The 12,655-nt window shown below is 41.5% G+C and overlaps 1 protein-coding gene across 1 annotated transcript in view; it reads left to right on the forward strand.

The window, feature by feature from the left end:
* The window catches only part of LOC119965886 (SH3 domain-binding protein 5-like), an 85,871-nt gene that overhangs the window by 25,986 nt on the left and 47,230 nt on the right, over positions 1-12,655 (forward strand). Inside the window, exon 2 of the mRNA XM_038796850.1 lies at positions 6,688-6,750. Within this exon, the coding sequence (XP_038652778.1) occupies positions 6,688-6,750 (63 nt within the window). The remainder of the gene's footprint in view (positions 1-6,687; positions 6,751-12,655) is intronic.

The raw sequence follows: 12,655 nt of genomic DNA on the forward strand, positions 1-12,655 counted from the left end.
CACAGAAATAATAAAACTACTACTCCTCTCCCCGAAGGGCAACCCTCCCTGACCTACACCCATCAGGGTTTTTATATATATCCCCTTGTTAAGGGGAAACCCTGCCCCTAATTACCAGGGGAGTTCATATTCCGCTGTGTAAGGGGGAAATCGAATGGAGCACAGTCCTTGGCCCCCAAGGGGGTTACAACAATTATTGTTTGCCAGCGACACCCACATCCTATGAATGTAAGGGTGTGGCAGGAAACATCTTTTTCAGTCGAATCTCAGCTTCCTGTGGACATACGCTTAAGTGCAACATGCTCACACTTTTGCATAAATTTCAGTCAGTTAGTACTTGATCGCCACTGGTGTTAGCTCCAAAGAGGAGTGAGGTTTTTTTTCTTAGGTCATAACTGGCTATTAGACGATGTAAATTGGAGAGTGGTAAATCACAGAAATAAAGATCTAATATTCACCACAAGACTAGTGTTGTATATTATTCATATCATCTGTAGCACCAATACCAATGGGGGCGGGGGCGGGGGGGGGGAAGATGGGTTCTGTAATGTATGCAACCAATGAACACACAGAATAGGATACAACTAATGGGCAGTCAGGACACTCAGAGGTGGCATCACCACATGGGGCATGACATGAACCCTATAAAAGGGATGAGGCACTCACACCCTGCCTCTTTCCACAGACAGACATCTAGAAAGTTAGACAGGGTTGATCAGCAGCATCACACCCCAGCACGTGGCTTAGAGCAAGCTGGTACAGTTAGACCGAGTTACTACAGTTAGATTAGCAGAGAGTCGAACTCATTTGAGAACTGTGTTAATAGTTTAATAAACACGTTGAACTAATTTCAGAGTCTGGAGCATCCTTTAGTTAAGACTGCATCAAGTAGCAGCCTGTGTTATCCGAAGCAGCATAACACAACAGGTTGAGGTCCCACTTCTGAGATTGAGCACTTAATATACAGTATTGTTGTACATGAGAGTGGAGAAGTGAAAGGAAGAACCATGATTGAAAAAAGGCAAATAGGAGGGGTAAAGAGAAAATAAGTTGTTTAAAAAAAAAAAAGAATGGCAATGGAAACAGATTGAATGGGTATGTGTGGAGTGCCAACCAGAATGCAGATATGAATGGATGCAGGGAGAGCTCAAGTTGCGTAGGTCTAGGGTGCATAAAATCAAAAATGTGAAAAGGAAATAGATGGTGATTATAGAAAATAATCCAGAGTTGAAATCTGTGGTGGAGGGATGATGCCTTGGGTAAGATGGTATCAGCATGAAGCAACAGTGAACTGTTGTCTGAGTTTGGATACACATGAAGAGAGTAGTCCAGAAATTGTTTGAGGATAAAGTATCGGAGGGCGCACTGTTGAGAGGATACAGGACATGTACCAAGTCAGTTGTAGGACAGAAAGATGATGATGAAGTTGGAGGTTGCCACAAAATCCCAAAGCAGCAGAGGGTCATTGAAGACCCCATGGCATCATTTTAAAGTTGGAGCAGGGCAATTTTCCTGCAACTGAACCAATAATTACCCCTCTACCTGCATGTGGAAACAGATGATCTCATTTCTGTTTGCAGGACCTCTGTGTGCATGAATTGTGTACCCCCCCCCCCCCCCCCCCCCCCCCCGTTCCCAACATGACAATACTTAATTTCCTCCCAAATTATTTCATTGGCTGCAAAGTGCAATAAATAGGAGAACATGTGGTCACAAAAGGTGCTACGTCAATCTTTCTTTTTATGGAACAAAGCTGCATTTAATGAAAATGAAATGAAAATGAAAAAATGGTACTAAGACTGTACACTGGTCTGTTGGAAAAAGGAGTCCTCTTGAATGTCTGGCAGTTTAATGGAAATATTTTCAGTGTGATTTAAAATACATTAGAATTAAATTTGTGACAACCTGCTCTCTTTCCTTACAGTCACCGATTCTATTTTTCTAGCATTTTCCCAATCAAGAGGTAGTCCTTCATTGCCTACTTGTAATGTCGTCCTCCTGATTTTGTTGTAAGGCATAAATAATAATCTTTAACCAAAGAGAAAATGCTGGAAAATCTCAGCAGGTCTGGCTGCATCTGTAGGGAGAGAAAAGAGCTAACGTATTTGCTGTTGACCCTGCCTTAAAGGGGTCACCTGGACTCGAAACGTTAGCTCTTTTCTCTCCCTACAAATGCTGCCAGACCTGCTAAGATTTTCCAGCATTTTCGCTTTGGTTTCAGATTCCAGCATCCGCAGTAATTTGCTTTTAATAATAATCTTTATTAGTGTCACAAGTAGGCTTACATTAACACTGCAATGAAGTTGCTATGAAAATTCCCTAGTCGACACACATAGGCGCCTGTTCGGGTACACTAAGGGAGAATTCAGAATGTCCAATTAATGGAACTGGATTCCATCATTCTGTGTTTAACTTCATATTGCAGCCATTATTTTTACATTGGTAACTGAACTGAGAAGAGCAGTATTCTGGAACTATGCTCTAAACTCCAAGTCACCTAATAATTCTCCAATAATTCAGTTTTTTAATACTGGATTCTCACTTTGTCGTGTTGCTTACCTTACTCGATTCATATTGTTGGATAATTTCATTTATAATGCAAACTTGTTAGCAACTAATTATTTTAGTTGGTTGGTCTACATTGTTTTGTTGAGATAGCCGTTGTTTCAATAACAGTACTTAGATATAATCTAAAACTACCCACTGTTGCCATGACCCATTGTTGAATTGCAACAAAAGTAACTGGTTGGTTGAAGGAATTTTCATTTTTAGGTGCAGCTCACCTACTGGAGCCACTTCTTTATAGTCTTGTGGTGTTAGAACTTATGGTGACCAAAATAAATATACTTCACATGTGGGTAATTGTAGTAACACTGCGCCTTGTTAAGATATCCTTACGGTTTACAGAGTTGCAATGGATGGGTGCCCATTGCCACTGCTCCTGATTTTTACCTTTCCATCAAAGTAAATAGAGAGCAAAATGAGGAGTGGTCTAGGATGGGCACCGTCTGGTTACCTGTGGACAGGGTTGGAAGAAGGGATGTGAAGTGATTGATGGTGGGTTAGTTGATCCATATTCTGCCTTGTCCCTGCCTTCCCACCACTTCCAGATTTGGGAGTTCCAGTCAGGATCAAGCTACGTGCAAAGCAAAATGTGCAAAAGCACGATTTAAATTCGCTGCTGATTTCATGTGAGGCAATTTTGTATCGCTGCCAAAGACTGTTGAGAGAGTAGAGTGAACCTAATAGAAATGGAAGGAGATAATGTTTTTTAAAAATTCCTTTCCATGCCATGTTCTAATATTAGATGACGAGTGATCATAACATCATTACTGCCAGTTGATGAGTGTCAAACTTTGTCTTGTGTAATGGAAGTCTACAGACTTTTGACAATTTATCTTAAGGGTTGTTGCATGTTGATTTTAAAATCTTCATTTCAGCAGGAGGAAATTCAGTTTGATCTGCTGTGTATGTACGAGGTAAAACTAATGGCAGGCAGCCATTATTGAACAAAATATTTGCACATCCCAACAGAGAGGGCAGTATAGAACATACAGTTCAGAAGGAGGGCAGTTGGCCCATGGAATCTGCACCGACCCACTTAAGCCCTCACTTCCACCCTAACCCCGTAACCCAATAACCCCATCTAACCTTTTTTTTGGTCACTAAGGGCAATTTATCATGGCCAATCCACCTAACCTGCACGTCTTTGGACTGTGAGAGGAAAAAGGAGCACCCGGAGGAAACCCACGCAGACACAGGGAGAACGTGCAGACTCGCACAGTGACCCAGCGGGGAATCAAACCTGGGACCCTGGCACTGTGAAGCCACAGTGCTATCCACTTGTGCTACCATGCTGCCCTAAACAAAATGCTTAGTTTTTTCTATATTTTGCATGCCCTCCCCAACTTAAGAAACGACTTGTGTGTTCAAATGTAAAATGGTACGTATATATAAATTCCCAAATTACAATATGACCAAACCAACATCGCCAATATTTGAAAACGTAACAGGTTGGATTGCACACTTGGTTTTTACTGTAATCACAACCAGAACACATGACTTATACCCCCAGAGTGATTTACATCTTTAAAAAAGTTTCTCCTCAACACCAGTATGTGTTTGATAAAAATGTATTTTTCCTTACATACGTGCAACTAACATCTGGGTTCTTTTTCTTTCCTCTTCTCTATCTCCTTCCATTTCTATTAGCTTGACTGTTCTCTCACTGTGTCAAATCTGAACATTCACTACCAACTCCACTTAAAGGTTAGGACTGTGACTTGATTAAGTATCCTTAACCAGAGACCCTGCCTCACTTTGCTGTACTGGTGGTAACTGTAATGCAGGCAAGCATCTTTGAGACTTTCACTTTAGGCTCTAGGAGCAATTTGGATGATAGAAGGTTTCTCATGTGTTCCCTTTGCCAAAGTTCCTCTTTCAAGCAAATTAACTACCATTGTTTTTGTCTTTGGTGTTCATACTCAAATCCATATTCTAAACTTCTAAATTTTACTTCATCTACAATATTTTGTGGGATATGCGCAAGGGCACAATCACCATGCTCCGAAACGCTGTGCCAAGTCAGCAGAAGCCCCATAGTTAGTCATGGAAAGCCATTATTATTCTGGAAGGGAACAGAACATTTCCTAGCCTGTGTCAAAGAGAAAAATGGAAATTACTGCCTAGCTTGTCATCTAGCAAATACTTCTGCAAAAATCTCTTCACAATCTGTACGTTTCTTCCTGCAGCACCATTTGGTCCTGGATGATATGCCGATATTAGTGTATTTGACTCCATTCTTGCCCGAAAACATTTCAAACTCTTCTGACGCAAATTGTGAACCATTATGCAACACCAATACAACCATAAATTGAAAACCAATTTCTCAAGACCTCAATAGTTTGGGCACTTGTAGTACTGGGCTCAACATTTGGCCACAGGCTCTATCAACCAAAACAAAGTAATCTTTCCTTTCTACTTCCACTGCTTTGATCTGCACACTTTATTTCTGTGTGAAGTACTCCTGTAATATCTCATCATCATGGGCCAGCCAGTCAAGACACATTGAGCTTTACTAAGCGGCGCTTCCTTGTGAGTTTCTTCACTAATATTTCCAGCAGATACTGGCATGTAATTTCTGTATGTAAAATAATTCACAGGTGACTTGATGGCTAGAAATCAATGAATCCTCATTGTTAATTTCCAAAGACCATCTGTCTTGACATGATCTGCTGACTTAGGATATTTAATAACATCCTATGGCTAATTTTATCTTTTGGTTCTCTATGCTTTGTGCTGTCTCGGCACCTCCTGAATGACAGGTCTACTCTTGCTGATCCCTACTGTACATAACTCGGCCCAGTTTAACTGCATTTTCTTAAGCTAATTTCTCCCACGACTACCAGTGGCAAGTAATAATATCTATCATCGTATTTCATCTTAATGCTAACTTCACCTATCCTGGAACACTGGTATTGGAACAAGTTCGTCATTTTCACGACAGGCTTGCATAAGAGAATGTGACTTAGAGATTTCTTATACTCTCGCCTTTCGTGATAACAGACAGGGATGCAGCTGTATCAAAGATGAAAGTAAGTTGTGAATCTTTTAGTTTCAGTTCTACTGTGGGTGCAGTAATTATATCCTCCGCCTGTATACCTTTATCTTCCATATGGTGTTTCCCTTGCTCTCAGACAGAGTACAACTCTTGATCCTTCTGCTTGATAAAATCAACTTCTATTTCCATATATATTTTTTTAAATTTAGAATACCCAATTCTTTTTTTCCAATTAAGGGGCAATTTAACGTGGCCAATTCACCTACCCTGCACATCTTTTTGAGTTATGGGGGTGAGACCAACGCAGACGCGGGAAGAATGTGCAAACTCCACACAGTGACCTGGGGCCGGGATCGAACCCGGGTTCTCATGCCGTGAGGCAGCAGTGCTAACCACTGCGCCACCATGCTGCCCTGTTTATTTTATGTGCGTTCAAGGATTTCCAGACTCCTGAGCTACCAGGCCCTCGTGAATGGCTGCAACTTGGAACTTTATTGTTCCCCACATATTGTCTGGACATAACCGATGTTCCCACAGACATAGCACTTTGATTGGAAGATCAGGGCATTAAAATGTCGCGGGTTGCCATGGCAACAGTAACATCTAAATCTCTGACTCTGAGACTGTGGCCTGGACTTTATTGAAATCCTGTGACTCTTTTCTGCCAGCTCAGGGATAATACTCCCATGTAATTAGTAACTTTCGCTCTCCGCCATCTTGGCTGCGGCCACATCACAGGCCATCTTCCACATCAGCTCTATTGCCTTTGTTCAATAGCGCAGCCTGGATTTTATTGCTCTTTAGGCCTCTGACAAACGTGCTTTTTAAGGTCGGTTTCTAAGATTACATTCTTGAAATAGTCTCACTTGGCAACTGCTTCCTTTCACAGAATGCCAGTGGAATCCCATTCTCCCTCAATGCTGTGAGTCTGCAATCTCATTAATTTCAGAATTGTCCATGGTACTCCTGGCTCGCTGGAATTTAGACACGTGGGAATGGTGATGGTTGGGAGGGGGGACGGGGGTGCAGTGTGATTGCAAGATGTTTGTGAATGTGGGCGGTTACATTTTTAACTCTTTGACTTGGCCTCTTTTGAATCTTGATCTATTTCCATATTTGTGTTCTAGGGGGAACTTGAGAAGCTGAACCAGTCGACAGATGCTATTAATCGTCAGGAAACTGAACTAGAGGTAAAATTGCTTCCGTTAAATATTCGTTCTGTGCATTGGGACTGCTTTGCACCTCGTGTGGTTATGTGCTGCAACATTTGGTCAACGTTAGCCTGAGCGATTGCTATTTTTGTAGGCTTTGCAGACCAACATTCTTCCAAGTGGAATTCCTTATAAAATTGCAGCTGTGTATGTTTTCCCCTCTTGCACATTCTATTGTCTAATTTACTATATAATGTGGTGACTTTCTCTTTAAGGGTGTGGCTTTTGCTTGTGACCCAGACATTCAGGGCACCTTTCACTGGATTCATTACCCTGAACCAAGAAACTCTAAAACCTCAAACCCCAGAACATAAAAGTTGTGTTTTGTAATCGTTTTTCCATTTTGGTTTCCTGCTAACATGCAGTATTAAAATGCCTTTTGATTTGGTTTGATGCATTTGATGATCTACCACTGCTTTGATGTGGACTGTGTGAAAAATGAAGGGCTGAATGTTTTGCTGGAGGCAACAGTCCCACCAGTTGGGCTGAAACTGAAAGCCGGCCCCACTTTGAGGGCAGTGGGACCCTGGGGTGGTATTTAACTCCCAAGGCACCCTTGACGTGATTTGTTCTGGGAAAACTGCGATCAAAGTAGGCCCTGGCGTTTGTGGGGAGATCGTAGGGTGGTGGATTTGTTATGGTGATGGTGCCTTGGGAGTAGCCAGTGCTGCCAGCACTGGTCTATGGGCCAATGAGCATCCATTAAGGGACCCCACCGGAAGACTATCAGGGTTTACTGAGCAGTCTCCCCACTTGGCAGCATACCCTCCTATGCAGGCAAAATGCATAGAATGTGGCCCTTATTGGCGCCATTAAGTGGTTTGGTTGACGGGTCTCGGTCGGCTGCCATGCCATAGAAGCTCCTGCTGCTGGGCATATGCCATTGTGAGGGGAAGACATCAGACCCTCCTCCCAACACCACCTCCCCGACGTATTGCCAAGTCTTCCACCTTCCAGCTCATCTTCATTAGACCAGGGGAATTTACTCCTATTAGGAAGTCACAAAATAACTTTAAAAGAGGACATTAGAACCAAATTGGTTTAAATTTATATCCTAACAAATCACAACAAAATAACTTTTTGGAAGAAAAGCACTTCTATTTAAAAAGAAAAATAAGCACCAGTTATTTTCCCCATGTTTCTCTTGATCTTAATAACCTGATGTGTCAAAGGGGAGGAACCTTGGATTAACAAACAGTTGACAATCTAGCTATAAAGTTTCTTCAGCAATGCTAACTGTTCTCTAATTGATCTCGGGATGTGCCTGTTGAGACGGTAGCATAATGGAGTAGGTGGATTAGCTTTCTACAATGCTATAGTTACCGATTTTGCGCATAAAGGGATGGGATAACTTGCACACCACTTTCATAGAAATTACAGTGCAGATGGAGGCCATTCGGCCCATTGAGTCTGCACCAGCCCTTGGAAAGTGCACCCTACTTAAGCCCACGACTCCACCCTATCCCCGTAACCCAGTAACCCAACCTATCCTTTTTTGGACACTTAAAGGCAATTTAGCAGGGCAATTTAGCATGGCAATCCACCTAAACTGCACATCTATGGACTGTGGGAGGAAACCGGAGCACCTGGAAGAAACCCACGTAGACACAGGGAGAATGTGCAGACTCCGCACAAACAGTGACCCAAGCCGGGAATCGAACCTAGGACCCTGGAGCAGTGAAGAGCTGCGCTAACCACTGTGCTACCGTGCTGCCCTTTGCTCAAGTTGGTTCCGTTCCTAAAGGGCAAACAACATCCTCTTTCTAATAATCTAGTAATACACTGCCCCGTGATGTGGTACAAAACTCCTGTTGTTGTCATTTGCCAGATGCTCTCACTCAGTGTGAGCAAAGGCACTGGAGATCAATCAGTATTTGCTTCAGGTCACAGTGATAATCTAAGTGTGGACCGGGACCAGATTGTTACTCCCCTCATCCTGTGGGCAACTGTAACCAAATATGAGAGAATCTGATACTGCTGCTCCGTCTCTGTAAATTAAATAAATTGGAAAGCTTCATTATCACGTTAGAGTTATTTTTGGAAAGTCCAGGAAACCGGGAGAACTCCCCTACTCTTTTTCAAATATGCAGTGGGACCTTTTAAATCCATCTCAGGGCCTCGGTTTAGCACGTCGCGCCAAAGAACTTGACTCAGCTTTTGGAGTGTCAGCCTGGATTATGTGCTCAACACATAACCTTGTGTCTCCAAAGCAAGAATTCCACCACTGAGTCAAGGCTATCTCCACGTATGCTTTGTAAATGAAAGGGATCAAAGACAAAATGTTCTCAATTTGTAAGAGTTATTTTGGGAAGTTCTTTTGTGAGACAGTTTCATGGGAACAGTATATCGAATTAGGACACGATACTTTGAAGATTAATTATAAAAGTTATTGAGGAAATGCACTGCTTGCCTTGGAGGCACAAATGGTCATAATTTAATGCATTTAACTAAAAGCTTTCTGAAACTTTTCACAGGCTCGGCAAATCTCAGGATGATAGGCAGTCGCAGCAACCATCAAATTAAAATTCACAATTGTTGATGGGAATTATTATGACCGCAGATCACAGGGGCAGCACGGTGGCGCAGTGGATAGCACTGCTGCCTCACGGCACTGAGGTCCCAGGTTCGATCCCGGCTCTGTGTTACTGTCCGTGTGGAGTTTGCACATTCTCCCCGTGTTTGCATGGGTTTCGCCCCCACAACTCAAAGATGTGCAGGGTAGGTGGATTGGCCACTCTAAATTGCCCCTCAATTGGAAAAAAATAATTGGGTACTCTAAATTTAAAAAAAAAAAATGACTGCAGATCACATAATTTTCTGTCTAGGAACCTAGAAGAAATATAGGAGGTCATACGAGATTGTAAAAAAAAAAGTGACAGTTGCATTTTGCGACCTGACTTTGAATTCGGAGCCTCATTTGTGGGTTCAAGCCCCACTCCTGCACTTGAGTACATAATCCAGGTTGATATTTCATTGCAGGACTGAGGACTACATTGTCTGAGATGGTATTTTTCAAATGGCATGATAAAGTTAAATTTTCAGTTCCCAATTCCCACTTTGCAAATGGCTGATCACACCGAGAATACATTATTGTCTCCTTGTGTATTAACTTCAAGGTGGACGATTTGGAGGGGGTGTCCCTCTGATTCAGCAGAATGTCATGGGGTCAAATAAAAAAGATGAGATATGTAAACGTGGCTTGAATTCCCTTGCGCACATAGAATCAAGGAGTAAACTAATTGAGGTATTCACAATGTTTTAAGAATTGTATGGGATGGCGATGAAGAAACTCTGTACTAGGGGAGCAAGAACATAATCTTAAAATTAGAGCTAGACTATTTAGAAGGTAAATCAGGGAGCACTTTTTCATAAACCCCACCCCCATTTGTGCCTCACTTGCAATTGGGCCTTTTTCATCTCAAAGCTCGATGAATCTCGGTATGAGCTGGCATTTCCCCCTTGCATTGCATCAATGTCTGGTATTAGCGGCCTCTGGCACCATGTTCTGATTGAATGGCAGAGCAGGGACTGAATGTTCTACTGCTGTTCTTAAATGATAATTGTATTTTCATTGATCATACTTGTAGTGACCGAAGTTAAACAGTTAGCCTAACAACCTACTTGAGGTAGCACTTCCACTGTGAACTTCTCTATTTGCTCTCTTAAAAAGAACCAGTCTTAAAAAAAAATGTTCCAATTGAATGTGAGAAGCCAGATGTGGTGATGTGCGAATGAATAGAGTAAATATGTGCAGATACATTAAGCTGAGTTTAAGAGAAGGCGGTCATGGTATATATTGTTTTAAAGTCTACTATACAAGACCTCAGAACCGGAACCAGTATGGACTTTAGATGGTACTTTCCAAAACTTCAAGTCAAAGTTCCGAGTGTAAATTAGTGTAAATTGAACTTTATGGATATGGGGTGCAATTCTTTTTTTTAAAACAAAGTTTTAAATTCTCTTCCACATCTTCAACAAGTATCTACAGTTTCTTGAGAGCCCATTACTGTTTTGCACAGTTTTTCTAATCTGTTGTACAATGCAGCTAGGGAATTTGCTGGACACTCTGAGTCTGGTAGTGACACTCAATGTGCAGCATTTACATTCAGCGCTGTGTCAAAAGCAGAACAAAGTGTGAGTCCCTCCTCCAGAAAGACAAATTTGCAACTGTCTAATGAATTGACTGAGGTGGTTTTGCGAAACAAACTAGACGCATGCCCTCCTTAACGGTGCAAGTGAAAGCATTCCTTTGCATCTCCAAAGCTTCCTGGGTCATTGGGAGGTCATCTCGCTGATTTTAATGCTTCAAGCGTGACATTTCTATCCACCAGTCCGTGATGGGTCATGGACAGTAAATTTTCGGCATCCCTTTGATGGGCGTCTCTGTGGCTAGCTGTTTCTGATTGTTGGCTTATATGTTGCTGTTAAGACTCTGCTTATTAATAAGTCAGAAGCCAGCTGGGAGACTGAGCTAAATCTTGTTCCGTGGCATCACTGTGACGTGTAAAGTACTGACTGACCGTGTGATAGATGTTCAACATTAGGTTGCGAGGTCGTGCTGTTTTGATATTTCAAGGAGAGTAGTAGGGGGTTTCTACCTACTGTTAATATCCAGCTTATTTACCTGTTCAGTAAGTAAATTTGCTGTTGGTTTGTGGTCTAACAATGTGCATGCAGACTATATATGAGAATGATATCAGAATTGAGAGATTCTAAATATTGGGAATGACTAAATAGGCTGAGGCCATTTTTATACTTAGAAAAGGAAAGATTGAACTTAACTAGTAGAGTCCTTAAAATTATGAAGGTCGACATAGAGAAAATGTTTCTGCTTGTAGTGGAATCCAAAACTAGGGACCATGAATACAAGATAGTCGCCAATTAATCAAAAAGATAATTCAGTAAGAACCTCAGCACCCAACTGTAAGAGATCTACCATGCGGATCTAGCGGCACTTGCGACACTAAAACTCAGTAGAAATTTGAGTTGAAACTTCTCGGGTGCAAATAAGAATCGTTTATTGCCTCTATTTGAATACAATTGAGAGTCACTTAAATCTTATTCTCTAATAAGTCCGGCTAGGAAAAAGGACTTGAAGAGAAGCAACTTGTACATAATTTAACTTTCAAAAAATACAGAAATGGTTTCTCGGCACAACAGCTTGCATTTACTTCAAGAGTTAGAGTGGAAAAGTGAAAAATAGAGATAGCGAGTAGTTTAGATCAAAGTATAGAATGATCAGGATAAAAATGGCTGAACGAACCCTTACGGTTATACTAATATCAGTCTTTAGCCATCTATCTACACTTCTATGTAATCCTAATTGGTTTGGGTTAGAATCAAATGAGTTTGATTTGATGGTTAGCTGTCAATCTTCAATGTGCAACGTTAGTTTTAATTGTTTCATGTCTGAATACTTGTGCATGTTATGGAATGTGATTCTGTGCTGTTATCGAGACCAGCTTAAACTGGTCTTCTGCTGACGTAGCTGTTATCTGCATTGTGAACAATGGTGCCTTCATATTACTATGGCATTGCTATGGTGTTGCTCTGTCCTTGATCTGACAGCACAAGTATAGTGTCAAACTGTCTTGCAAATGTGCTGTTTTAATCTATAATGGAATTATGCTGTTGCATGTAGTTTTGTGTCTCTATGTTTTGAGATGGGGCTTAATATTTGCACTAAATAGCTATCTTTTATCTATCAGGTGTATCAGAAAATAGTTGGCTTCTGCACCAACAAATAATTAGAATGTAGAACTTGCTACCATATTAAGCAGCTGAGATGAATAAAACAAATGCATTTAAGTAGAAGCCAGATAGGCGCATGAGGGAGGAAGTAATAGTAAGTTATGTTAAGAGGGTGCAGAGGTCTTGTGACACA

The sequence above is a fragment of the Scyliorhinus canicula genome, chromosome 5, assembly GCF_902713615.1.
Source record: "Scyliorhinus canicula chromosome 5, sScyCan1.1, whole genome shotgun sequence".
Lineage (NCBI taxonomy): Eukaryota > Metazoa > Chordata > Chondrichthyes > Carcharhiniformes > Scyliorhinidae > Scyliorhinus > Scyliorhinus canicula.